The sequence below is a fragment of the Chiloscyllium punctatum genome, chromosome 33 (assembly GCF_047496795.1).
Source record: "Chiloscyllium punctatum isolate Juve2018m chromosome 33, sChiPun1.3, whole genome shotgun sequence".
NCBI lineage: Eukaryota > Metazoa > Chordata > Chondrichthyes > Orectolobiformes > Hemiscylliidae > Chiloscyllium > Chiloscyllium punctatum.
The window spans coordinates 25907658-25935107 of record NC_092771.1 but is presented as its reverse complement, the minus strand read 5'-3'; the positions used below and the strand labels follow the sequence as shown (position 1 = coordinate 25935107).

Here is a 27450-nt window from a genome sequence, read left to right as displayed (position 1 = left end):
GACCATAACTGTTGCTTTTGAAAAAAATTCTTCATACCCTAACCTTGAAGAATAATATGGAAGGATTTGAAAAATGTTTATAGTGGCTCATAAGGTGGTTAACACTTATAGCAGGGAGCTCGTTTTGTGCACACGTGTAGCCCATATGGTGGGATGGTCACCACTACCCATCAGACATTAGGATTCGGTTGAATGTCTGTCTGTTCCGAATTTGGATCCAGAACTCTGGTCTCTGGCTCTGGGGCAATCAGAAGCAGAGATTGAGCACTGCATTCGTAAAGTGGAGGTGATGAATGGTGAGGTAATGCACTCGCTAAGTCAAGGGCTTGCTTTATTAGTATTACAGGGGTCCCTTGTAATACTAGCCTTGTGGCTTGGAAGCTGTTTTGTGGCTCTTTAGCACCTTCTTTGAGCTAACCTTTTCTAGTTGGATTGCTTTATGCAAAAGGTCCAAAAACAAAAGCCACGGAAAGAAAGCGCCATGGATGTAGGTTTGCTCTCTGAGCTGCAAGATTTATTTCCAGATGTTTCGTCACCCTACTAGGTAACATCTTCAATGAGTCTCAGGCGAAGGGTGACGAAACGTCTGGAAATGAACCTTCAACCTCAGCGAGCAAACCTACATCTAAAACTTCAATCTGAGCTACAAATCTTCTCAAAAATCACATAGAACCATGCTTTAGTTGTAGTTATCTAAAAAAGTTTGCATTTTATCTCCAAATGATTATTTAAATGATTTGTAACCATTATTTGTTGATGTTATGAAAAGAAAAATTCACGTGAGCTAAAAATTACATAGAAGTCTTCAGGGATGCGCCCAAAACCTTTCTTTTGGCTTCCAGGGAACCCTAGTTTAAAACTCTGGATTATTTGAATAAAAACACTAAATAAATATGTTTGTTTGATGTAACTGCAGTCTGGTCATAGATATATACCTTCTATTTGAAAACAAGATTTTATGGTTGCACCTTATTATTTTCAAAAATGCTGAGAGCTATCCATGTATGTGTATGTGTGATGTGCTGTTAGAATCTATTTTTACAATGAGCAAATCGTATAGCAAATGATCTAACTCTCTCCATATCTTAAGTGACTTTCAAAGATGACTTTGTTGACAAATTTATGACTTAAAGTCCATTTGCAGTTAAGTCTCGTTATATACAAATTTTCTTAACCCCACAAAAATGTACTGTGCACCTTTTCCCTTGCTACTGAGAGTCTGACCTTCACTTATTTGAAGGTATTAAAACAAAATTGAAGGAAATTACTTCTGGAGGAGATGATACACACTGCAGTCTATGTTTGTGAATACTACGATTTATGAAGTTTTCAAGGACATAACCCCTATAGAGTCCTAGAGATGTACAGCATGGAAACAGACCCTTTGGTCAAACCCGTTCATGCTGACCAGATATCCCAACCCAATCTAGTCCCACCTGCCAGCACCCGGCCTATATCCCTCCAAACCCTTCCTATTCATATACCCATTCAAATGCCTCTTAAATGTTGCAATTGTACCAGCCTCCACCACTTCTCTGGCAGTTCATTCCATACATGTACCACTCTGTGGAAAAGTTGCCCCTGAGGTCTCTTTTATATCTTTCCCCTCTCACCCTAAACCTTTGCCCTCTAATTGTGGATTCCCCGGCCCCAGGGAAAAGACTTTGCCTATTTATCCTATCCATGCCCTTCATAATTTTGTAAACCTCCAAAAGGTCGCCCCTCAGCCTCCAACGCTCCAGGGAAAACAGCCCCAGCCTGTTCAGCCTCTCCCTGTGGCTCAAATCCTCCAAACCTGGCAACAACCTTGTAAATCTTTTCTGAACCCTTTCAAGTTTCACAACAGCTTTCCGATAGGTAGGAACCAGAATTGCACGCATTATTCTAACAGTGGCCTAACCAATGTCTTGTATAGCTGCAACATGACCTCTCAACTTATGTACTCAATACTCTGACCAATAAAGGAAACATACCAAATGCCGCCTTCATTATTCTATCTACCTGCGACTCCACTTTCAAGGAGCTATGAACCTGCACTCCAAGGTCTCTTTGTTCAGCAACACTCCCTAGGACTTTACTATTAAGTGTATAAGTCCTGCTAAGATTTGCTTTCCCAAAATGCAGCACCTCGCATTTGTCTGAATTAAACTCCATCTGCCAATTCTCAGCCCATTGGTCCATCTGGTCAAGATCCTGTTGTAATCTGAGGTAACCTTCTTTGCTGTCCACTATACCTCCAATTTTGGTGTCATCTGCAAACTTAATAACTGTACCTCTTTATGCTCGCACCCAAATCATTTGCATAAATGACAAAATGTATTGGACCCAGCACCGATCCTTGTGGCACTCCACTGGTCACCGGCCTCCAGTCTAAAAAACAACCCTCCACCACCACCCTCTGTGTTCTACCTTTGAGCCAGTTTTGTATCCAAATGGCTAGTTCTCCCTGTATTCCATGAGATCTAACCTTGCTAATCAGTCTCCCATGGGGAACCTTGTCGAACGCAGATTACATCTACTGCTCTGCCCTCATCAATCCTCTTTGTTACTTCTTCAAAAAACTCAATCAAGTTTGTGAGACATGATTTCCCACTCACAAAGCCATGTTGACTATCCCTAATCAGTCGTTACCTTTCCAAATACATGTACATCCTGTCCCTCAGGATTTCCTCCAACAACTTGCTCATCACCAAGGTCAGGCTTACTGGTCTATAGTTCCCTGGCTTGTCCTTACAACCCTTCTTAAACAGTGGCACCACATTAGCCAACCCCCAGTCTTGCAGCACCTGACCTGTGACTATCGATGATACAAATATCTGAGCAAGAGGCCCAGCAATCATTTCCCTAGCTTCCCACAGCGTTCTTGGGTACACCTGATCAGGTCCAGGGGATTTATCCAACTTTACCCGTTTCAAGACATTCAGTACTTCTTCCTCTGTAATATGGATATTTTGCAAGATGTCACCATCTATGCAAAATACTCATTTAGTATCTCCCCCTTTTTCTGCGGCTCCACACAAAGATCGCATTGCTGATCTTTGAGGGGCTCTATTCTCTCCCTAGTTAGCCTTTTGTCCTTCATGTATTTGTAAAAAGTGTTTGGATTCTCCTTAATTCTATTTGCCAAAGCTATCTCATGTCCCCTTTTTGCCCTCCTGATTTCCCTCTTGAGTATACTCCTACTGCCTTTATACTCTTCGAAGGATTCACTTGATCTATCCTGTCTCTACCTTACATATGCTTCCTTCTTTTTCTTAACCAAACCCTCGATTTTTTTTGTCATCCAGCATTCCCTATCCCTACCAGCCTTTCCTTTCACCCTATGAATTGCAGGACATTACAATATGACAAGATCTGTTAATAAAGTAGGCGAGCAGGAGGCTGGAAGAACACAGCAAACCAGGCAGCATCAGGAAGTTGAGAAGTTGGCGTTTCGGGCATCGCCCTTCTTCAGGACTGGGGGTGGATGTTGAAGGGAGCTGCAGATAAAAGGGGGTGATGGGGCGGGGGGGGGAGGGGTGAAGTGGGGATAGGTGAAGACAAGTAGAGGCTATGACCTGATTGGTCAGTGGGAGAAGGGAATCTAGTTGGTGGAAAGGAAAGGAGGGGGAAGGGCTGGGAAGGGAGTCAGAGGATGGGAAGGGTGGTTATTTGAAATTGGAGAACTCAATGTTGAGTCCTCTGGACTGTAGGCTGAGCAGGTGGAGGATGAGGTGGTGTTCCTCCAACTTGCACTGTGGTTCATTTTGGCAACGGTGCAGTCATGTCAGAACGGGAGTGGTTGGGGAAATTGAAATGGGCAGTGACTGGGAGGTCCAGTCGCCCCCTACGTTCGGTCTCCCCGATGTAGAGAAGGCCACATCGGGAGCACTGGATGCAATAAACTAGGTTGGAGGAGAGGCAGATGAATCTCTGTCTCACCTGGAAAGACTGTTTGGGGCCCTGGATGGCAGTGAGGTAGGTGATGTACTGGCAAGTTTTCCATCTTTTTCGGTTGCTGGGGGAGGTTAGGTTCGCTGGGTTCAGGGAGGGCTGTGGAGAGAGATGGGGAAGATGTTCTTGGTGGTGGGGTCTAGTTGGAGTTGGTAGAAATGTTTATGGATGATGCGTTGGATGCAGAGACTGGCGGGGTGATAGGTGAGGACTGAGAGACTCTGTCTTTATTGCTTTGGGAGGTGGGGGATTAGAGCGGTTGAATAGGGAATGGAGGTGGTGCAGCGGATGGCTGTCTGAATGACAAGGGGAGGAAAAGCACGTTCTTCAAGGTGGGTGGCCATCTGGGAAGCTTGTGAGTGGAATGTCTCATCGTCAGAGGATATGTGATGGTAGTGGAGGAATTGGGAGAATGGGGTTAAGTTCTTGCAGGATACTGGGTGGGAGGAGGTGGAGTCCAGGTAGCTATGGGAGTCTGTAGGCTTGTAATAAATGTCTGCCTGGAGACTATTGCTGGAGATGGAAATGGTGAGGTCAAGAAGGGGGAGGGAGTCTCTATCTTCCCCCTCCCCCCCCCCCCCCCATTCAAATAACCTCCTTCCCCATCCCTTGACTCCCTTCCCAGCACCTCCCCCTCCCTTCCACTGCTCCCTGGCACCAACCGAATTCATTCTTTCCACTGACCAACCAGGTCATACCCTCTAGCTATCTTCACCTATCCCCACTTCACTCCCTGCCCCTGCCACCCCCATTATCTGCAGCTCCCCCCACACCCACCCAGAGTCCAGAAGAAGGGTTACACCCAAAACATCAAATTCTCCACTTCTTGATACTGCCTGGCTTGCTGTGTTTTTTCAGCCTCCTGCCTGTCTGTTTTGGATTCCAGCAAACTGCAGGTTTTTTTTTTGTCTCCAACCAAGATCTGTTATAAAAGCATGAGCAAAAATCATTTTCAAGTGAACACAGAATGCTAGAGAAACTCAGCAGCTTCTGTGGAGAGAGAAAGAGTTAATGTTTTGCTTCTAGTGTGACTCCTCTTCAGAAATAGTTTTCAGTTTTACATGTAAATTTTACTGTTACAGTTGCATTCAAATTAGAAAAGTGGTGTTCTGGTTAATTTGATTCAATTTTTGATTTTTTTTCTGAACTTGCACATATTCATGTTTGACACACAACTTGAATGATATGCAAAGAAAGAAAATCAAAAGATGCAAAAATAGTCAAAAAGCATAAATCATTTAGATTTGTTTTATTTTTGTCTTGATGCTTTGAATTTATGTATGTCTTTTATTATGTATGCAAATTATGCATGCCACCAGAGCAATTTGTCATTTATTGATTTCTGTATTGTTGAATTTCTGTCGAGTGTCTCAATTTTGATTTTACACATTTTATAAAAGGCTCAAGTAAATGTTGCATTTTACTACAGATCCTGTGATAGACTGATTCTTGTTTTACCATTATTTTGGCACTGAAATAATTTTTAAAGGGAACTTAAGATGTCCAAGATACTGAGTAGAGTTCTTTGCTGATTCTTATGACAGAAATCAGTCCTTGAGACACAAAATAACTGCTTTGATTTAAAACCAGTGTTCTTCTGATTGGGGGTAGTCTAGGAATGTTTTGCAATTATATATTCAAAGTCTTGCTTTTCACCTGCTTTTCCTGTGAATTTACAACGCAGAAACAGGCCATTTGACCCAGGAGATCTATGCCAGTGTTAATGATTCACCAGCTCTTCCTCACATTTAACTTTGTTGGGCCCTATCAGCACATCTCATTCCTTTCTTCTCACATATTGATCTTACAGTGCAGATGTGTTTATTTTAAGCAGTCGATGTGATGGTGATGGTTCACTCCATGTTCGAACTGCTGTGAGCAAAGAGGGAGACCATGGCCTTGCTGGACTGTTAATCCAGAGGCCCAGACAATGTTCTGGGGACTTGGTATTTAAATCCTGCCATGGCAGCTGGTGCAATTTGAATTCAATAAAAAAAAGTCTGGAATTATGAGTCTGATAATGAACACAAGTTCATTGTCGATTGTTGGAAAAACCCATCTGGTTGACTAATGTCAGTTAGGGAAGGAAACTGCTGTCCTTACCTGGTCTGGCCTACACGTGACTTCAGACCCACAGTAATGTGGTTGACTCTGGATGGATAATGACTGTTGTTCTAACAAACCCAAATAGAATTTATCAATATGATCAATATGGTTTTATTATAATGCTTCACTTGAATAAGGAATTGTTTAAAAAAAAAATTTCATTTCTGTTTTTCAGAGTTCATTTTTTTTACATAACCAATGTGAATGAGAAGTACCCATGAGGACGGAGTCAGTTAATTGGTTTGCCTGGCGATAAGGGGATGGACGGCTATGAGATCTGAAGACGACAATGCTTTTCAATGACCACTTTTGACTATACTTACGGTCTTAGTGTTGCCCACCAGGTTGGCGCATTTAACACAAGAGCTCTGGACTGACTTTGATCAGCAGTGAGCAGCTGTCTGCTATGGAATCTGGTCGAACAAGCAGGGACCGAGAGAAGGAGAAAGGGGAAGATATTCGGCGACCTAATAAGCAGACGTCGCGGAGTCCCCATGGCACTCGTCCTGGCTCAAACCAGTCATCTGGGGTTCTTATGGTTGGACCAAACTTCAGGGTTGGCAAGAAGATTGGATGTGGAAACTTTGGGGAGCTTCGATTAGGTAAGCACAGCTCCTTCATTGCTCAGTCAGATATTTTCTTGGCTACTTTGATTTTAAAACCAACCTCCTGATAATTATTGAAAAATATCCTGTTCCTAATTCAAACCTGCTGCCGGCAGTGTCTGCAGACCAGTGGCTAGTGGAGTGTGTAACACATCCCTCTTGATAAGAACTGCAACCAATAAGTGTCTTGTTTGTGTGGAACTTGAATATTGCTGTAAAAAAAAAAGCATGCAGTTGAAGCGTTTTCTCCTGCACTCATCAGGACAGATATAAGAAAGAGCTGCTTGAGGGAAAGCTGATTAATTAGCAAATCAACTCTTACTGGAGTTTTTAGTTTAATTCTTAGCACACAGAATTGTTTAGCAGATGCAGAGGGTTGAAAATGTGTATTTCTGTCATTGATCTTGTCAGAGCTGTGCAAGACTGGGGCAGGTGACTGCTTTTCAAATCTTCCTCTGTAATCTTTCTTTCTTCATTCTTCCCTTGTTATGCAGCTCTCCTTTATCCCACTGAAAGGGCAGAGGCTTAAGCTACCATGACCCAGTTCTCAGCAGCTCCTCCCACAACCTTTTCCATCTATTTCTGACAAAGCCGTTTATAAAATGTATTTCTAAGCTTTTGATCACCTGCTTTATCTGTCTCTGACTTGGCAGCTTGTTAAGCACGTTTTATGAAGAGCTTTGCATTTCACGTCTAAAGGGAGCGAAGTTGTTGATGACCATTAGTTTTGGCATCAAGTGTGGCTCCGATTCTCACATCAGAGTCCAAACTCTGGGGTAGCCCTTCCTTTTCCTTCATCCAACTGCCCAATCCAATGTTGAGAACCTTTTATTCCTCAACTCCAGAAGTGATTTCCAGGTTCTCCTAACTTTCCATTCCAAATCTCTTACATTTAACCTTTTATCAGTGGCCCCTTGTTCTTAACTTCCCAAAGTATACTTGACTGGTTTCAGATCCTTTCCCTCTATGTCCAATTGACACCACTCAACAGCTATTTGAAAGAAAGGGATCTCTCTATATGGGTATTTAGACATTAATGTATGCTGTCAATTCCATGTGACTCTGGTGTGTCACTGCCACATTGCCTTCTGTTGTATTTTTACCTTGCAACACTTCATGAAGCCAGCTCGCTACAGAGTGACCACTGATAAATGATAAATGCCATCCTGGTGACTCTCAACCCAAGACTGAATTCAAAAAGTAAAGTAGATTTAATAACAAACTGGATAAAATATGAAGGAAAAAGGAAAGTGCCGAGAGACATGGGAGGAAGAATGTGTAAAGCATAAATGCTGGCATAGGTTTGTCAGGTCAAATGGCCTTTTGCCCCAGTGTTCGTTATATATAACTCAATGCAGGCATTTGTTACCTCCACACACCTTTTGTTTAAAACATAGCAGGCAACCATTAGCTTTATTAACTTGTGTTTCTGTCGGTGCCTCAGAGTCGATATTGGAGGATGGTTTGGACCCTGTACAGTAATTAGGTGGCACTCCTAGTTTTCAAAGCCATAAACAATTGTGTATATGTTTGGATACAGGCCGGAACTAGCAGCTGTTACATGTTCTTGCTGTCAAATGCCAGCTCTCGTTTGGAGTACGTTTTGGTTGTTACTTCTATAATTAGAATGTACTGTTGAAAGTTACATTTATTCTCAAATTGGTGGTCTTTACATCGTGCACGTACCTTGTCGTACAATGTATAGAAATGTCTTAGTCTGCTTTCCTGAGTACTTGCATCATGTGTCTCTGGGGTATTTGTTCAGTTTAAATGTATAGATCAATAATTTGCAAATGAATAGTGACAGAGTTTAAAGGATGAGGAGGGAATCTGATTGAAACTGGCTAAATACTGAGAAGCCTTGATAAGATGTTTTCAGTAGTAGCAGAGACTAGAACCTGAGGGCACCGTCTCAGAGTGAAGGGGTGACCTTTTTAGAACTGAAGTGAGGAGGAATTTCTTGAGCTAGAAGGTGATTAATTTGTGGAATCCATTGCTGCAGAAGGCTGTGGAGGCCAAGTCACTGTGTCTATTTAAGACAGAGGTAGGTTCTTGATCGGTAAAGGGATCCAGAGTTACGTAGAGTCGGCAGGAGAATGGGATTGAGAAACTTATCAGCTATGATCAAATGGAGGAGCAGCCTTAATGGGCCAAATGGTCAAACAAAGTGCAATGTGAAGAACCAAAGCCTCACTATAGGTTTCATAGCGTGACTCAGGGGGTCGTACTTTGGCCTCGGAATTAGAAGATTGTGGATTCCAGTTTTGCCTCAGAGACTTAAGCACAGAAATCTAGGTTGACAGTATCTATGCAATGCTGAGGGAGTAATCCTGCGATTTGTTTGGGGATTAGTTGCTATAGTCTTGCTGTTTCTCTGGCTTTTTTTTAAAGCTTCCATAGGTTCATGTCTCAATGTTATTCATCCATCTGATTATCCTCTTTCGTCTTTTGTTTCCACCCTCAGAATTCTCCTTCAAAAAATAACAAGAGTCCAGAAACATGTGAAAGACAAGGCTGATGGTGTAGAGAAATTGACGTTTTGGTTAAGAAAAAGAAGGAAGCATATGTCAGGTATAGACAGCAGCGATCGAGTCAATCCTTAGAGTATAAAGGCAGTAGGAGTGTAGTTTAGAGGGAAATTAGGACAGCAAAAAAGGGACATGAGGTAGTTTTGGCCAATAGGGTTAAGGACAAAAGGGTAGCTAGGGAGAGAATAGGGCCCTCAAAGGCTGCCTTGCTGATCTATGTGTGGAGCTGCAGGAGATGGGGGAGATACTGAACTAGTATTTTGCATCAGTGTTTAATGTGGAAAAGGACATGGAAGATATAGAATGTGGGGAAATGGATGGTGATATCTTGAAAAATGTCCATATTACAGAGGAGGAAGTGCTGGATGTCTTGAAAAGCATCAAAGTGGATAAATCCCCAGGACCTGATCAGGTCTACCCTAGAACTCTGGGAAACTAGGAAAGTGATTGCTGGGTCCCTTGCTGAGATGTTTGAATCATCGATAGTCACAGGTGAGGTGCCAGAAGACTTGGAGGTTGGCTAACGTGGTGCCACTGTTTAAAAAGGGTGGTAAGGACCAGCCAGGGAACTATAGACTGGTGAGCCTGACATTGGTGATGGGCAAGTTGTTGGAGGGAATCCTGAGGGACAGGATATACATGCATTTGGAAAGGTAAGGACTGGCTTTGTGCATGGGAATCATGTTTAACAAACTTGATTGAGTTCTTTGAAGAGGTAACAAAGAGGATTGAAGAGGGCAGAGCGGTAGGTGTGATCTATATGGACTTCAGTAAAGCATTTGACAAAGTTCCTCATGGGAGACTGGTTAACAAGGTTAGATCTCATGGCACACAGGGCGAACTAGCCACTTGGATACAGAACTGGCTTGAAGGTGGAAGACTGAGGGTGATGGTGGAGAGTTGCTTTTCAGACTGGAGGCTTGTGACCAGTGGTGCGCCGTAAGGATTGATGCTGGATCCATTACTTTTTGCCATTTATGTAAATGATCTGGATGTGAACGTAGGAGGTATAGTTAATAAGCTTGCAGATGACACCAAAATTGGAGGTGTAGTGGACAGTGAAGAAGGTTACCTCAGTACAACAGGATCTTGATCAGATGGGCCAATGGGCTGAGGAGTGGCAGATGGAGTTTAATTTCGAGAAATGAGAGGTGCTGCATTTTGGAAAATCAAATCAGAGCAGTACTGAGCACTAAATGGTGAGGTCCTGGAGAGTGCTGCTGAACAAAGAGACCTTGGAGTGCAGGTTCATATTTCCTTGAAAGTGGAGCCGCAGGTAGATAGGATAGTGAAGAAGGCATTTGGTATGCTTTCCTATATTGGTCAGAGCATTGAGTACAGAAGTTTGGAGATTATGTTGCGGCTATACAGGACATTGGTTAGGCCACTTTTGGAATATTGCGTGTAATTCTGTTCTTCCTATTGGAAGGATGTTGTGAAACTTGAAAGGGTTCAGAAAAGATTTACAAGGATGTTGCCAGGATTGGAGGGTTTGAGCTAAAGGGAAAGGTTGAAAAGGCTGGGGCTGTTTTCCTTGGAGTGTCGGAGGCTAAGGGGTGACCTTCTAGAGGTTATAAAATCATACGGGCCATGGTTAGGATAAATAGACAAAGTCTTCCCCCTGGGGAGGGGGAGTCCAGAACTAGATGGCATAGGTTCCGGGTGAGAGGTGAAAGATATAAAAGAGATCTACGCAGAGGTATGGAATGGACTGCCAGAGGAAGTGATGGAGGCTGGTACAATTGCAGCATCTGGATACATATATGAGTAGGAAGGGTTTAGAGTGATATGGGCTAAGTGCTGGCAATTGGGACTAGATTAGGTTAGGATATCTGGTCAGCATGGGCGAGTTGGACTGAAGGGTTTGTTTCTATGCTGTACATCTCTGACTCTAATTGCTGCCAGGACAAGGCTGTCAAGTCTTGGTTTTCAAAATCTGGACTTTGTGTCTTTCTGTCTCTAACTGTGCTTGGCAATTCTTTTGATTCTTGAACAACTGCTTTTGATCTAACCCACTCATTTTTCTAGTGCGGTACGTCTTTTCAAAATAAAAAGCGCAGGAGGCTATTTTGTCATTATTGCTGTTTGTGGTATCTTGCTGTATACAAAATGACTTCCGTGTTTGCCACATCATAACTTTTGAAGTGTAGCTGCTGTTATTTATTGGCTGCAGGTTCTTTGTCTTGACGGAGAAAGGCACAATATGAATGCAAGTCCATTCTTTATAGATTGTGGAAATAAAGCCACTTGCATTTATGCAGTACCTTTAATGTAGAAAGGTTTGCAATGAGCGAACAATTGACTCTGAACGAAAAGAATACATTTGGGAACCTACCAAGAGATTTTTCTCACCCAGCAGGAGAAATATCAATTATGCCTCAGTGGGTAGCACACCCACTTCTGAGTCAGAAGGTTGTGGGATCGAGTCCCATTCCAGGATATGAACACAGAAGCTCAAGGCTGATGCTCCAGTGCAGTCATGGAGTGCTGCATTGTTAGAGGTACAGTATTTAGAGGAGCTGTTAATCTGGGGCTGGATCTGCCTCCTCAAGAATCCGCTACACTGTTTTGAAGAAATGCTGGAGAATTATGTGACACCCTGGCCAATATTCACCCTTCAGTCAGCATCTCAAACAAATGATCTGGTTATTATCACCAAGCTTTGCATGGGTTGGCTTCTGCGTATTCTGTGTAACTAGTGTGACTTTCAAATGGACTCAGTGCTGTAAACTTTAGGATTCCTGTGATAATACGCAGCACTTTATAAATGCAAGACTTTTGATTTTCATCAGAGCTGACAACCATTTCCATCCTACTTTTCATCTGTCTTAACACACCATTGTCTTTACCAATTTTATTCCTGATAACTTCTCTGGATAAGTTGAAACATACAAGCCTGTGCTATCATCAATAAGTTCAACGAGGGTTGGAGCCTTTCATTCAAGTTGATTATGGAGCAGGCTTCTGGGAGCTTCAATGAATTTGAAGAGTCACCTGGAAAAACTTGCAAATCTCTGATAGGTGCTGTGTGAATTGGAACTGGGGGACGTTAGTTTTGTAATGGTTCTGACAATGATGATTTTCCTCAATGTTTAAGCCAAGAACATTCCCTGGGTGGGGGAGTCCAGAACTAGAGGGCAGAGGTTTAGGGTGAGAGGGGAAAGATATAAAAGAGACCTACGGGACAACTTTTTCATGCAGAGGGTGGTATGTGTATGGAATGAGCTGCCAGAGGAAGTGCAACGTTTAAAAGGCATTTGGATGGCTATATGAATAGGAAGGGTTTGGGGGGGATATGGGCTGGGTGCTGGCACGTGGGACTAGATTAGGTTGGGACATCTGGTCGGCATGGACGGGTTGGACTGAAGGGTCTGTTTCCATGCTGTACATCTCTGTGACTCTGTGACATGAGGGTGACATCCCAGTTCACTTTATACCTTCTCGCTTAACTGTGCTGCAGTTATCCTGTTAAATACTGTACGAGTACATGCCACCTTTGGAAAGGAGTAATGTTAATTAACTTGATGTCTTACGGACTGTTAACTTCCCTCTTTGTCCAAGTTTTATACTCCAATGTCTCTATCTGGCTAATACTTCATACTGTGCCTATGAGGCGTCTTGAAGCACAGTGCAATGTTAAAGGCACTATGCAAATTCTAGATATTGTATTGTCTTTGAAGTGGTTTTCTGTCATATTGAAGGGACAGTTTTCAGATTTATTTGAAGTGCTGCAAACTAGTGTTTCATCTTGATGCTGAATATTCAATTAATTATTTACTTGTAAGAAAATCTGAGTTAGATTCTGTTTAATTAGCTACTGACACTGTAACCTTTGTCCTGGAGAGGGTACTGAGGCTGTGAAGGGTTAGCTTGGAGAAAGCACGTCAGTAAATCTGGTGTGGAGGAGAAGCCTGTATGTCTGAGCCATTCCATTGTTTAGAGGAATTGTGAATATTTTTACGTCCACAGAATGTGGAAAAATATAACTACTTTTTTGGAGCACTAGAAATGCTAGCGCATAACTTGAATCTTGTTGAAAAGGGGTACACTTGACTGAAGATTTTTATCTTACGCTTATCAAGACAAGCCACAAATGATAAATTTCAAAATGATTTGTTGTGATTTCATTCTCACTCTCTTGTCATCTCTGGTTTGTGCTTCCTGTTGTTCAGTTTGCTGTTTCTGAGAGGTTCAGGGACCTCTTTAAACCTTTCACCAATACTACTTTGGCTTCCTGTAGACCTTTTTTTCCTCAAAGTCCATCTCCATTGCAGTGGTTCTAATAGGCATGAGTCAGACCACTGATGAAATGCTGAGAGCAGTTTTGGACCCCTTTATCTCAGGAAGGATATACAGATATGGGAGATAGTACAGCAAAGATTCACTAGGCGGATACCAAGTATAGAGGGATTGTCTAATGAGGAAAGATTGAGTAAGTTGGGCCCGTCCTCATTGGAGTCATAGAGATGTACAGCATGGAAACAGACCCTTTGGTCCAACCTGTCCATGCTGACCAGATAACCCAACCCAATCTAGTCCCACCTGCCAGCACCCGGCCCATATCCCTCCAAACCCTTCCTATTCATATACCCATCCAAATGCCTCTTAAATGTTGCAATTGTACCAGCCTCCTCCACATCCTCTGGCAACTCATTCCACACACACCACCCTTTGTGTGAAAAGGTTGCCCTTTAGGTCGCTTTTATAGCTTTCCCCTCTCACCCTAAACCTATGCCCTCTAGTTCTGGACTCCCCGACCCCAGGGAAAAGACTTTGCCTATTTATTCTATCCATGCCCCTCATAATTTTGTAAACCTCTATAAGGTCACCCCTCAGTCTCCGACACTCTAAGGAAAGCAGCCCTAGCCTATTCAGCCTCTCCCTATAGCTCAAATCATCCAACTCTGGCAACATCCTTGTAAATCTTTTCTAAACCCTTTCAAGTTTCACAACATCTTTCCAATAGGAAGGAGACCAGAATTGCACGCAATATTCCAACAGTGGCCTAACCAATGAGTATTTAGAAGATTGAGAACAATCCTATTGTAATATATAAGATTGAAAGGGGCTTGACAGGTTTGATGTGGAAAGGTTGATTCCCTTTGTGGGAGAGTCTAGGACCAGAGGGCAGAAGCTCAGAATAAGAGGAAGGTAAAGCAGGAACAGGGTTTGTGCAGTTGCTGACGATTCGGTTAAAATTCAAAGATAGCTCACATCTGAGGGAGAGGGTAAAAACATCCTGAGTGTTGAAAACAGTAATTGAACACTTTGACTAGTGAGAGATGTGTTATCAAGATGCATCCGTTCTAGAAACCATGTAAAAATTGAATGAGAGGAAGAAAGGAGAAGACAAAATATGAAGGTTTTAGATTTTACCTCGTGAAGTTTGCAACTTTTGCTCTTCTCATCTGTTCTGGTTAGCACTGCTGCCTCACAGCACCAGAGACCCGGGTTCAATTCCCGCCTCAGGCGACTGACTGTGTGGAGTTTGCACGTTCTCCCCGTGTCTGCGTGGGTTTCCTCCGGGTGCTCTGGTTTCCTCCCACAGTCCAAAGATGTGCAGGCCAGGTGAATTGGCTATGCTCAATTGTCCATAGTGTTAGGTCAGGGGTAGATGTAGATGTAGATGTAGGGGTATGGGTGGGTTACGCTTCGGCGGGGCGGTGTGGACTTGTTGGGCCGAAGGGCCTGTTTCCACACTGTAAGTAATCTAATCTAATCTCTAGTTTGAGAAAGCAAGGCCACCAAAAGGAAAATTTGAAGTTAAAATCATGTGATTATAGTTCAAGGAGGCCATTTAAGCCATTTCACCAATGCTGGCTCTTGGAAAGCCCAGTTTCCACTGGGAAAAAACAACTCAAAAATTACGTAAACCTCAAATGAGCTTCCTTCCTGATCTCTTCCCTCTCCCCAAGTAGTGTCCTGCAAACTGTCATGTGGTGGCAGATGTAATGTTACGTGGGCTGTGTGGGCAGGATGAGCTGCATCCTTTATTCACTGTTACGTTGTTGCATTGTAGGCAAATGGTGTGCTAGGTGGCCACATGGGGTAATGTTGATTTCAGGCAACTGGTGGTGTGCTATATTTATTTATAACATCTATAGTTTGATTTTGTTTCGTCTCTTTCCCTCCTCCTCCTTTTCCATCTCCCACACCTTTGTATGTTCACGTGAGTTAATCACTGGCACTATTTTTTGACTTTTTTTTAAAATGGCTAAAGCTTCTCTATTGGGCAAGTGGGCCAGTGCAGTCAGGGAGGGCCAGTGTTCAGCACTTCGGATAGTTAAGTACAATACAGAATCCTCCTTCCAGCTGGGAATGTTTGGCATCTTTGAAGCAGCATAACCTTCACACAGGCTGTGTTTATAGAGGGCAGCATCTGACATGAGCAGTAGGATGCCTTTGTTAAACAGTCGTAGCCTTTAATTTTGAGAGAGCTTCCCAGCTGCACAATGAAGGCTCCCCGCACTTGGAGAGGCAGTAAAGTTTCCACTGGGATTTTTCCGAAGGTCCGTGGGAAGCCCTCTGGATTCAGCAGAGCTTTACAGAAGAGCCCTCTGGTTGAAAATTTATAAGTCAATAACTACGTACCAGCTAATATTTAATGGATTGGGTATTTATCCGTTGACTCTAAGGCGGGGGTGTCGGTGCATCACAGAGCAATAACATGCAATTATGTGGCATCTCTAGCCCAGAGGAAAGACACGTCTCAAAGCACTTTACAGAGGTGCGAAGGAAACAGAGCCAAAATAGAAAGATTAGGAGGGGTGCTTGAACTATACATATGCCCCTCCTGTTTACATTTGTTGATGCAAGTTAACAGAACATTTTTAAATTGTGTTATAATCCCTTGGTTTCCCCATCTGGTACTTTCGGAGAGTATGTCACAGACCCAGCAGGTTCCAGTAGTGAAGGTGGCAAAACAGACGCCCTTTGCATTGCTGGGAACAGCTTGTAATTTATGGCACAGAAGCAAAGGATCAAGTATGCGCATCAAGGTTTTTGGGTTATAATCTTATTGTTGAAATACCTGTCACTTGTGTGCTGAGATGACTAAGCACCAGGTGTCCACTTGTGTGTATATGGTGGTTTTTCAGCTTCTGTCTGATTGCATGGAGACAGGAATACAATTATAATATTTCATAATATTTGTTAAACTTCTGCTAGTAGATGATCCCATAACTGTTGTCTAATGTTTTGGCAACATGAATCAAAAGGATAGTCCTATTGGGGACCATTTTTATATAAATCATTAGTGATCTGCAGGTCTTTCAGTTGATTCAAAAATAAGGTCTCTACTTGGTGATGTCCTTGCCAATTAGTTTGATGGAATTGTTGAGGGAGGTGTTTTTAACTGCGATCTCTTCCTTAACATGCTCGCTTCATCCACAGGCGTTTGAAGTTCTCAATGTAATAAGACGTGCTGTTTGTTTTGGGTAATGCAACAGTAATGTAGTGAGTCAGCCTGTGCTGAGAGAGATTTGGGAAAGTGTGCTGTAAGAAAGTGGAAATGTCTGATCCATAGTTAAAGGTAACTAAGCACAAAATGTACCCAATAACCAATGACGTAGTTACATTGATATATTGACTTGCTTGTCGAGCTTTGCAGTATATGTGGTGACAGGTTCCTTGTTTCACCCATTGCTCTCAGGAACTGTACTCCCTGTACCTGACACTGTTGCTACCTCTCTTCACATGCTCCAAGGGTGTTGCTTTTATATTGATGTTATAGTGTTGCTCATCCCTGCTTGGAGACCTTCCTTTAAATGGTGTCACTCAGTGACACGTTGAATAACTGCAAGAAAATGGCTTTCTAATGGCAAGCAGTGTTAGCTGCATTGCTTCATGTTAACTTCTGAACCAGCTTTTCAGTTTATCCAAACATGCTTGTGTCCAGCTCTCTGTCCATCCTGCATGAATGCTTAATAACCAGATCAAATTTCCATTGTTGTTTAGGTATTCTTCCAAATGCTATTGTGTTGCATTTATTCAATTCACTGGACCCTCTAAAAAGGGTAATTTGAAGTTGCTTCTGACAAGGGCTGACATGTGTTCTGTCTTTGTGAACCTAAATGCCTGAGGCACTTTCACACCCAGTCCTACGCTGCAAACGAAAAATGCTGGAGAACACAGTGGGTCAGGCAGCATCCGTGGAGAGAAATTAATGTTTTGAGTCTGGATGACTTTTTGTTTTCAGTACAGATTCCAGCATCTGCAGTAATTTACTCCACTCCTGAGCTGCCCTGTAATGCCTGGTATTCATTTACCGTGAGCAGTTTTAACAGAAAACTTGAATTGTTTAGGGTGAATATTTTTTACATTGAATGTTTCCTCATTGAGAGTTTACAGTGCAGGGAGTGCCCATTCAATCCTTCCTGGTGTTTAGGATCCACATAAGTCTCCCTCCCATGTCTGCACACCATATCTTTTAATACCTTTCTCCCATGTGCTTATTTAGTTTTGTATTTAAATGTCTCTCTGCTATTTGCATTAACCACTCTTTGTAGTAGCACGTTTTAGCTTCTTACTATGCACGCTGTGAGGAGAATGTTTGTTGTCATATTTGATATTGCTGGAAGTGCCATCCATTAATGTCATGATGAATTATAATAATATTTGAGTCTCAAATAAGGTTGTTCTCTGGCCAGTTTGAATCGCAGGGGCTGGTATGCTTATTTACAGCTGTCTATTTTGTTTGCTTAATCGAATGCTGAATAACACAGTTTAGCCGTACATCGGGACCTTGCGATCTTGTTCGGATAATCTGAAATTCGCATAGTCAAGGTTCCTCTGTATATTGTCCTTCCTTTATTGTCACTGGATTCAACCTTGAGATTCCTCTGCACAAACTGCAACAGTTCAACAATTGGCTCTTGACCACTTCAAGGGGAGTTTGAGAAATATAATAAATACTGCATGAGTGAATCGAAAATGTTGGTTAGTGCCACTATCTCATCTCTGTAATGGGAAATGGGCAATACTTCACCATTTCAGTCAGGGTTCTTATTTTGAGAAGATTTGTAGCTCAGGTTGAGGTTCTGGATGTAGGTTTGCTCACTGAGCTAGAAGGTTTGTTTTCAAATGTTTCGTCACCATAACACCATCAATGAGCCTCCGGTGAAGCACTGGTGATATGGCCCGCTTTTTATTTGAGTTTAGGTTTCCTTGGGTTGGTGATGTCATTTCCTGTTCTTTTTCTCAGGGGGTGGTAAATGGGCTCCAAGTCAATGTGTTTGTTGTTCCAGTTGGAATGCCATGCTTCTAGGAATTCCTGTGCATGTCTCTCTTTGGCTTGTCCTAGGATGGATGTGTTGTCCCAGTTGAAGTGGTGTCCTTCCTTATCTGTATGTCAGGATACTAGTAAGAGAGGGTCATGTCATTTTGTGGCTAGTTAATGTTCATGTATTCTGGTGGCTAGATATTTAGAACTGTCTCTCAAATAAGCCATTGAAGTTTGGGGTAGGATTGCACATTTTGACACTGAGATCCATTGCTTTTTGATAAACCGTTTTAGTAAAGGGTACAGAATCAAATGGGAAGAAAAGATAGACAGATCAGCCATGAAGTAACTGAACAAATTGAAGTGGTTGAGTGCCCTAAAATGCTGTCCCTTGGACTAAATACTGAAAACAAAATAAGAACCCTGGATGTAAGTTTGTTCACTGAGCTGGAAGGTTTGTTCTCCGATGTTTCGTCACCATGCTGGGTAACATGATCAATGAGCCTCCGGTGAAGCATTGGTGGTATGGCCCGCTTTTTATTTGCGTTTAGGTTTCCTTGGGTTGGTGACATCATTTCCTGTGATGGTATTAAAACCCTCTGTAATCTTAAGTTTGTGATGTAGGTTTGTGTATAATCTTCAAGTTCTCATGCCCGTGTTTAGAGGCTGGAGTACCTGGAAGCAAGCTCTTCATGATTGTCTCTCCTGGTATTAATAGCTGTTCCTGAATATCACCTCATTCAAGCATGAGGAACAAATGTTTCCTTGATATTTGAAAAATAGCCTACCAATACCAAGGTAACAATGAAAGCTGAAGCCGTGATGTCAGTGATTGACAAGTAAGCTAGTTCTACATAAATCCAAGTTTGATGCACAAATGTTTTGAAATAAAAATCTGTGTAAATATTTTTGGCAAAAATCTTCTGTTTCTTAAGATAGATCTTGAATGCAGTGGGACTGCTTGATACATAGGAAAGTATGTCTATCGTAGATGCTGGTTGGTGAGTACTTACAGGGGGATAAAGCAGGAGGAGATTAGTTCAGGGAGAGCTGGTGCAGACACAGTGGGCCAAATGGCTGCTTCCTGCACTGTAAAAAGTCTGTGATTACATTCGGGGGCTTGATGAAGATCTCAAAAGTGAATGCAATTGAAGCACTCTGTGCATGGAAGGTGCAGGAGAATTGGAGGTTGACAGCATGGGCCAACATTGGCATAGGGTAGTGAGGGAGCTCAAATAAAGATGTATGATTGAAAGGCAATCCAGCCTTGACTGGGGAATCAAAACTATTGAGAACTGAGGACCATCCTTCTTTTTCCTGTGTGTGTTGTCAAAAAAAAACTGAAGGGTTCACATTGAAATGAAACAACTGCAGTGGTGTTAGTTGTACTGAACTGTTAATTGCGACTTTCCACTTTGGCTGAGGAAAACAAAAATGAATTGCTGCATTTATTAATTTTGCTTTTGCTATAACACTGTTTAGAGCCAGAGAGAATACAAAATAGATTAAAACTTTGGCTCACAATCTGACCAGGCAGGATCTGTGAAGAGCGAAGCAGAGAGTTAATGTTTCAGGTCAGTGATGTTTCATCAGCAGACACAGATCTGAAACTCCTGGTCTGTATGTCCCCTCATGCTGCTTGGCCAGCTGAATATTTCCAGCATTTTCTGCTTGAGTTTTACGTTTCATTATTCCTCACGTGTCTCTGTATTAATGGCATTGGACCTTTCATACCAACCTGAGAGGGACACAGTGCTGTCAATAAGATGCAGTGAACAGCAGTTTAATACTCTTTAATAGCACTGTTGACAGTGCAGCACTTCCTACATTCGGCACTGAAGCTTAGATTGTGCGCACTCAAGCTCTGTGTGAGGCTTGAACCGGTGATGTCTGACATTGTCGAATGAAGTCTGGTTGTTTTTTAGTTTTTGTTACAGTAAGTCTTGACTTGAAATTTTGTGATCCTCACAGTCAGTCACTAGAAATTTAAATATCTTTATCAGAAATATTAGTCTACACGAGGATTGTAACAATGTCATTGAGCCATTTATGGGGGAACACAGACCCTGTGTACTGTTTGGCTAAATATTTTAGATTCAAGTTTCATTAGGTAAAATTTGAATTTCGATAAAAATTTGGATCAGTGAGAGAAAGTAATGAATGAAGTGCATGAGATGATGTGCTAAGCAATTTGGACTTGCATGTAATCTGAGTTGGGTCAGTTGTGAAGATGGAGGGAAAGTGGGAGTAGAGTTGGTGATGCCCCGATCTCTCAATATTTGTAAATATGCTCGGTGCAAACTGTTCTGATTGGAAAATATGAGAGAGACAATTTATGGTGTCAACTCAATTGGACTCTGACTGAGGTAGACCTCTGAGTGATTGACTCAGCCCTGTTGGTATTCCATACTGTTCTCATGTGAATAAAAGACATGTGCTGAGCTCAGCTGTCTCTCAGTTTAGCTGGTTGCATCTTGAATGCTATGTTCCATACTAGTCACTGAAGTCCATACTAAAACCATGGACTTCAGTGACTAGTATGGAACATAGCATTCATGGAACATGTGCAGCAAAAGGTCAGGAAGTTATCCCTCTGGTTGGGCCTGAATTTTCAGGAGCCTTTTAGATAAGCTTGGACTCTTCCACTTATTATCGTCTAGCGTGAACAGTATTGGAAGTCAAACCATTGCTGTGGGATAAAAGAAGCTGAATGGACACTGGTGGAAGTTAAGATCAGGACCAATGTCAGGAAGTTTCTCCTCTTAAAATGATTGATATTTGGAATGACTTTTCAGATCTATTAGTGGAAGGAGACGTTCTAGAGGCAGTCAAGATGCTGTGTAAATAAGATGGGGACGTGAGGTTGAATCTGTAGATTATATATGACTTGAGATAGGCCAGTAGTTCTATTCATTTATCTTTGAATTTCTCCATTCCTATAAATTTTACAGCAACAGCAAAAGTCTCTTGATTGTGTAAAATATCTCATTGTATGTTGTGAAGACCGAACATCCTGGACCCGGTTTGTAGCAGAATAGCGAGTCGACCACGAGTTGTGTCACTAATACTTGAAGAGAAAACAGAACAGCCTTGTAAAAGCACCTTATGTCCACAACATCCTAACCAACTGTACTTTAGCCACTTGAGTACTTGTAACAACTGTTGTTCTTTGTAGCCAAGGTTGATTATTCATAGGAAGATTGAGGGGGAAGGGACGAAGTGCGCTTTTCTTTAAGTGAGAGAAAGAAGAAATGGCCCCAAGTGAGAGAAAGAAGAAATGGCCCCCGTTTCAGATATTGTGTGCCTGATTGATTCAAGGTATTTTCACAGTAAGTATTAAGTAGCATAGTTAAGATGTGGAACTTGCCACCTTGTGGAGAAATTGACTTGAATAGCATAGACATGTTGAAAAGATAATTGTGTAAACACAAGAGAGATTGAAAAGAATCTGAGAATAGGCTAATGGAGTTTGATAGGCAAAGGCTTGTGTGGAGCATGCGCATTTGAATGAACTGTTTGCATTGCATGGCCTCTTGGTCTTGTACCAGTGACAGAATTACTCCTTTGTTGTTCAATACCCAACTCTGGAAACAAATGTAATTTGTGGCTGTTTTAATGTAAATATGGACTAAATTCTTGATATCCTCTACTGTGTATTCTCAACTGAAGTGTGGACTTACCTAGATTTTTTTTGACTTTGGGTATTAAGTGAGAAACCATTTTGTTCAGAGACATATTCAAGGAAACCCAAATTAGTATGTGAAACTTTCCTGTTGCTCAGGCTGCCTGTTGCTGGGGATTGATTGCAACTGAAAGGTAACAGAAATAAGCAAAAGTATATTGACAGAAGTAGTGATAAAACGAAAAGTATATTGACAAAGGCAAATGGGGAAGACAGGCCATCTGAAAATTTGCATAATAGCCCATGTAGCTAAAGAGTAACAGCAAACTGCCTGAAGTTGCACAATGAATTTTTGTTTCTTCAGCTTTGGAAGGTTTTAGTTTTAATACTGTGAATCTGTTCCTGACCTTAGATGACAAAGCAGTTTATTTTAATAAGTGCCGTGCCGAGTAGTGTAGGCAACTATAGCTTTTCAAAGCTTACACTCGTAGCAACAGATGCAGTTTTGGTTAAGCTGGTCTTTAATGTTGTCTCACTGCTTCTTTTGCTGTCAGCCTCCTGTTCTTCTGTTTATCCTTCTGGTGGTGATCAGGTTCCAACCTTCTGCAATTCCAAAGAATTCCATTGGTCTTCTCTTGTTCTTCCAGTCTCATCCAATGCTGCTTTGCTGGTTACTCTGAGCAGGAAGTTAAATTTAGTTTTTTGAAGGAACCCACAAAAATCTTCCTCATACTTGCTGGTATGCATCTTCCTCCATCTGATTGTGCGCATGTTCATTTTTTCATCTCTGTCAATGCCACTTCATGATCAGACTGAAAACAGTTACTTTTTCAACTCCCTTCCTGTGTGTGGAATGACACTTGTTTCCTTCACACCTCCATTAAGTAGAAGGAAAGAAAGCTAGTTGGCGCAAAACTGATCACATAAGCTTCCAGTAAGGGGACAATGATTTAGGCTCATAGTTGTAGAGCTGTACAGCATGGTCCAATTTGTCCATAGAAAAAAAAACTATCTTGGAATTGTACATAAACAATGTTTGAAAGGCATTTTGGACAAATAGATGGAGAGGAAAGGTTTGGAAGGATATGGGCCAAGTGCAGGGAAATGGGGTTAGCATCGGATTTCTAGTCCGGCAACATTTCCCGTCCATGGCAGCATGGTGACTCAGTGGTTAGCACTGCTGCCTCACAGCGTCAATGACCCGGGTTCGATTCTAGCCTCGGGCGACTGACTCTGTGGAGTTTGCACATTCTCCCCGTGTCTGCGTGGGTTTCCTCCGGGTGCTCTGGTTTCCTTCCACAGTTCAAAGATGTGCAGGTTAGGTCGCTTGGCCATGCTGAATTGCCCATAGTGTTAGGTGCATTAGAACATAGAGCATAGAACAGTACAGCATAGAATAGGCCCTTCAGCCCATGATGTTGTGCCGACCATTGATCCTCATGTGAGGTAAACCTAATGTACGACCTCTCAAATTTCTGTGACCATATGCATGTCCAGCAGTCTCTTAAATATCCCCAATGATCTCACTTCCACAACTGCTGGCAACACATTCCATGCTCTCTCAACTCTGTGTAAAGAACCCACCTCTGACATCCCCTCTATACTTTCCGCCAAACAGTTTAAAACTATGACCCCTCATGTTAACAATTTCTGCCCTGGGAAAAAGTTTCTGGCTATCAACTCTATCCATGCCTCTCATTATCTTGTACACCTCAATTAGTCCCCTCTTTTCCTTTTTTCCAATGAAAAAAGTCCGAGCTCAGTCAACTTCACTTCGTAAGATAAGCCCTCCGTTCCAGGCAGCATCCTGGTAAACCTCCTCTGAACCCTCTCCAAAGCATCCACATCTTTCCTATAATAGGGCGACCAGAACTGGACACAGTACTCCAAGTGCGGTCTAACCAAAGTTTTATAGAGCTGCAACAAGATCTCACTGCTCTTCAACTCAATCCCCCTGTTAATGAAAGCCAAAACACCATATGCTTTCTTAACAACCCTGTCTACCTTGGTGGCCATTTTAAGGGATCTATGTACCTGCACACCAAGATCCCGCTGTTCCTCCACACTGCCAAGAATTCTGTCTTTAATCCTGTACTCAGCTTTCAAATTCGACCTTCCAAAATGCATCACTTCGCATCTATCCAGGTTGAACTCCATCTGCTACCTCTCCATTGCCATCCTGTCAATGTCACACTGCAGCTTACAACAACCCTCTATACTGTCGACGACACCTCCAACCTTTGAGTCATCTGCAAACTTGCTGACCCATCCTTCAATCTCCTCATCCAAGTCATTAATAAAAATGACAAAGAGTAGAGGCCCAACAACAGAGCCCTGTGGAACACAGCTCACCACTGACTTCCAGGCAGAGTATTTTCCTTCCACTACCACTCGCTATCTTCTGTTGACCAGCCAATTCTGTATCAGACAGCTAAATTTCCCTGTATCCCATTCCTCTTGACCTTCTGAATGAGCCTACCATGGGGAACCTTATCAAATGCCTTGCTGAAGTCCATATACACCAACATCCACCGCTTGACCCTCATCAACTTGTTTAGTCACATCCTCAAAGAACTCAATAAGATTTGTGAGGCGTGACCTGCCCCTCACAAAGCTGTGCTGACTGCCTTTAATCAAGCCATGCTCTTCCAGACGGTCTTTAATCCTATCCCTCAGAATCCTTTCTAACACCTTGCAGACGACAGACGTGCGACTGACTGGTTGTAATTGCCGAGGATTTCCGTATTTCCTTTCTTGAAGAGAGGCATTACATTTGCCTCCCTCCAGTCCTCAGGTACGACTCCGGTGGAGAGCGAGGATACAAAGATCTTCGCAAGCGGTGAAGCAATCACATTTCTTGCTTCCCAAAGCAGCCGAGGACAAATCTGGTCTGGCCCTGGCGACTTGTCAATCTTAATGTTTGTCAAAATTTTCAACACATCATCTTCCTCAATCTCTATCTGTTCCAGCGTGCTTACCTGCTCCTCAATGGTTTCATTCACTACAAAGTTTGTTTCTTTCGTAAAGGCAGAAGCAAAAAACTCATTTAGGGTTTCCCCTACCTCCTTAGACTCTATACACAAGTTCCCTATGCTATCCCTGATCGGTCCTACTCTTTCTTTGATTATTCTCTTATTCCTCACACAAGTGTAAAATGCCTTTGGATTCTCCCTAATCCTTCCTGCCAAGCCTTTTTCGTGCCCCCTCCTGCCTCTCCTCAGACCATTTTTGAGCTGCTTCCTCGCCTGCCTGTAATCCTCTATAGCTGAGCAAGACCCTTGCTTCCTCTATCTTACGTAAGCTGCCTTCTTTCTTTTGACGAGAAGCTCCTCCGCTCTCGTCATCCAAGGTTCCTTTATCTTACCCCTTCTTGCCTGTCTCAGAGGAACACATTTGTGCATCACTTGCAACAACTGTTCCTTAAACAGTCTCCACATGTATATAGTGCCCTTTCCATGGAACAATTGCTCCCGTCCATGCTTCCCAACGCACGTCTGATAGTATCATAATTTCCTTTTCCCCAATTCTTTCCTTCTCCATAGCTATGTAGAATGTGAGGCAGTTGTGGTCACTGTCACCAAAATGCTGTCCCACAGCAAGATCTGATACCTGCCCCGGCTCATTGCCAAGTACCAAATCCAAAATGGCCTCATTCCACACGCGAACCACCTTCTGTGTAAAAAAAAAAATTGCCTCAGTCTGTTTTAAATCTCTCTCATCTTTAGTGTAGAAACACCCCATCCTTAGGAAAGGACAACTATTAACTGTATGTATACCTTTCATTATTTTATAAACTGGACTTGAACTCTCTCCCTGCTGCTGATTTTGAGGCAAGTAAACCATGGCTATTGCTTGATATCTCTGCTTGCTCACTGTGCCAAATGAATGCTATCATCTTAAACTCATGGCCTGTGTATGATCATGGTGGAAACGAGGCTTGCTCATTGGTAACCTGAGAATCCGTGTCACAAGCAAAGGGTTGCATTTGATGGTTGTTTGGCTAACCACAATAAGTAGGCTGACAAATGGGAATCGCTTTAGTTTCTGGTGTCTGACTACACAAAATCTGCATCCTGTTAACAGATTACGGGTTACAGTAATGAGTATGTGGATTGATGATAAGAATTGCCAGCCCAGTGGCTCAGTGGTTAGCACTGTTCCCTCACAGTACCAGGGACCATGATTTGGTTCCAGCCTCTGGCGACTGATTGTGTGGAGTTTGCACATTCTCCCCGTGTCTGCGTGGGTTTCCTCCAGGTGCTCCGGTTTCCTCCAACAGTGCAAACATGTGCAGGTTAGGGGGATTGGCCATGGGAATTGCCCATAGTGTTCAAGGATGCGTAGGTTAGGTGCATTAGTCATAGGAAATATAAAGTAATAGAGTAGGGCGGTAGGTCTGGGTGGGATACTCTTCAGAGGTTCGGTGTGGATGTGTTGGGCCAAATGGCCTGTTTCCACACTGTAGGGAATCTATGCCGAGTTTGTTACCTGCTGCTGAGATGATGGGTCAGGGTGTCTCAGCGGTTTTACATTATTGAGGGCTTGTGGTACTGAATTTCTGCAGATGCTTTCTGTGGTGGGTCCATGGAGTGGAAACCTGGGATGTTCTGTGGTGGATCCTAGGATAGGATTCAGGCATTGCTGTTGACTAGTTTGTGAATATCAATGTCATTTTATATTCCACAATTTTTCTCAATTAGTTTGCTGAGTCAATGTGCACTTCTCCAGTGTTAACCTAATTTAAAGTGCTTGAGTTTAATTGTTGTTGCACGACCTTATCTTAACTATCCACATTGGATATTTCATGACTGCCTTCACATTATATAAAGCAACAAATACTTCATTTTGGATTTTCAAGGCAGCTTGGTGCCTTTCAGGATTCAAATGACAAATAAACTGCTAGAGATTTATGTTCCCACACTGTAATTTGGTATTATCCTCACTCCTTGATGTGTTAGTAAGCTCAGATTTTTTTAATAGCATCTTGACATTCGAAAGTACTTCGGAACTTAAAATACATGTTAGAAGTGTTGCATGATGGGTGCGGATTTGTGCACAGCAATGTCCCACAAGAAACAGATGGACAAATGACCAATTAACTTGGCTTATGGAAATAATTTTGGTTGAAGCGTTCATACTTGCCCTGGTGCTAAGCTTTTAATTGTCCACCTGAACATTTGGATTTGACCTTGTGGTGGGATGAATGGTGTCTGCTTTTCTGTAAAGTTTACAAGTCTATTGTTGAAATTTTCAGTTGAAAGCTAACAAAATTGACAACGTAGTCCTATAGCATTGATCCTTCAGATTTGCTTTTCTGCTGCTTCTCTGAAACCATGGGACATGAAACCATGGCTTCTTGACTCAGAAGTCACAATGGTATTCCAAGGATCAAATTGGTGTATGTAGACTTGGTGGGGAGACACTGCAAGACCCTGG

At 42.5% G+C, this 27450-nt stretch overlaps 1 protein-coding gene across 8 annotated transcripts in view; it reads left to right on the top strand.

Moving 5' to 3' along the window:
• The window catches only part of LOC140458498 (casein kinase I-like), a 222879-nt gene that overhangs the window by 39958 nt on the left and 155471 nt on the right, over window positions 1-27450 (top strand). For all 8 annotated transcript variants that reach the window (XM_072553186.1, XM_072553185.1, XM_072553184.1 and 5 more), the window contains one exon: window positions 6215-6641. In XM_072553186.1, the coding sequence (XP_072409287.1) occupies window positions 6446-6641 (196 nt within the window). In that variant the 5' untranslated portion in view covers window positions 6215-6445. The remainder of the gene's footprint in view (window positions 1-6214; window positions 6642-27450) is intronic.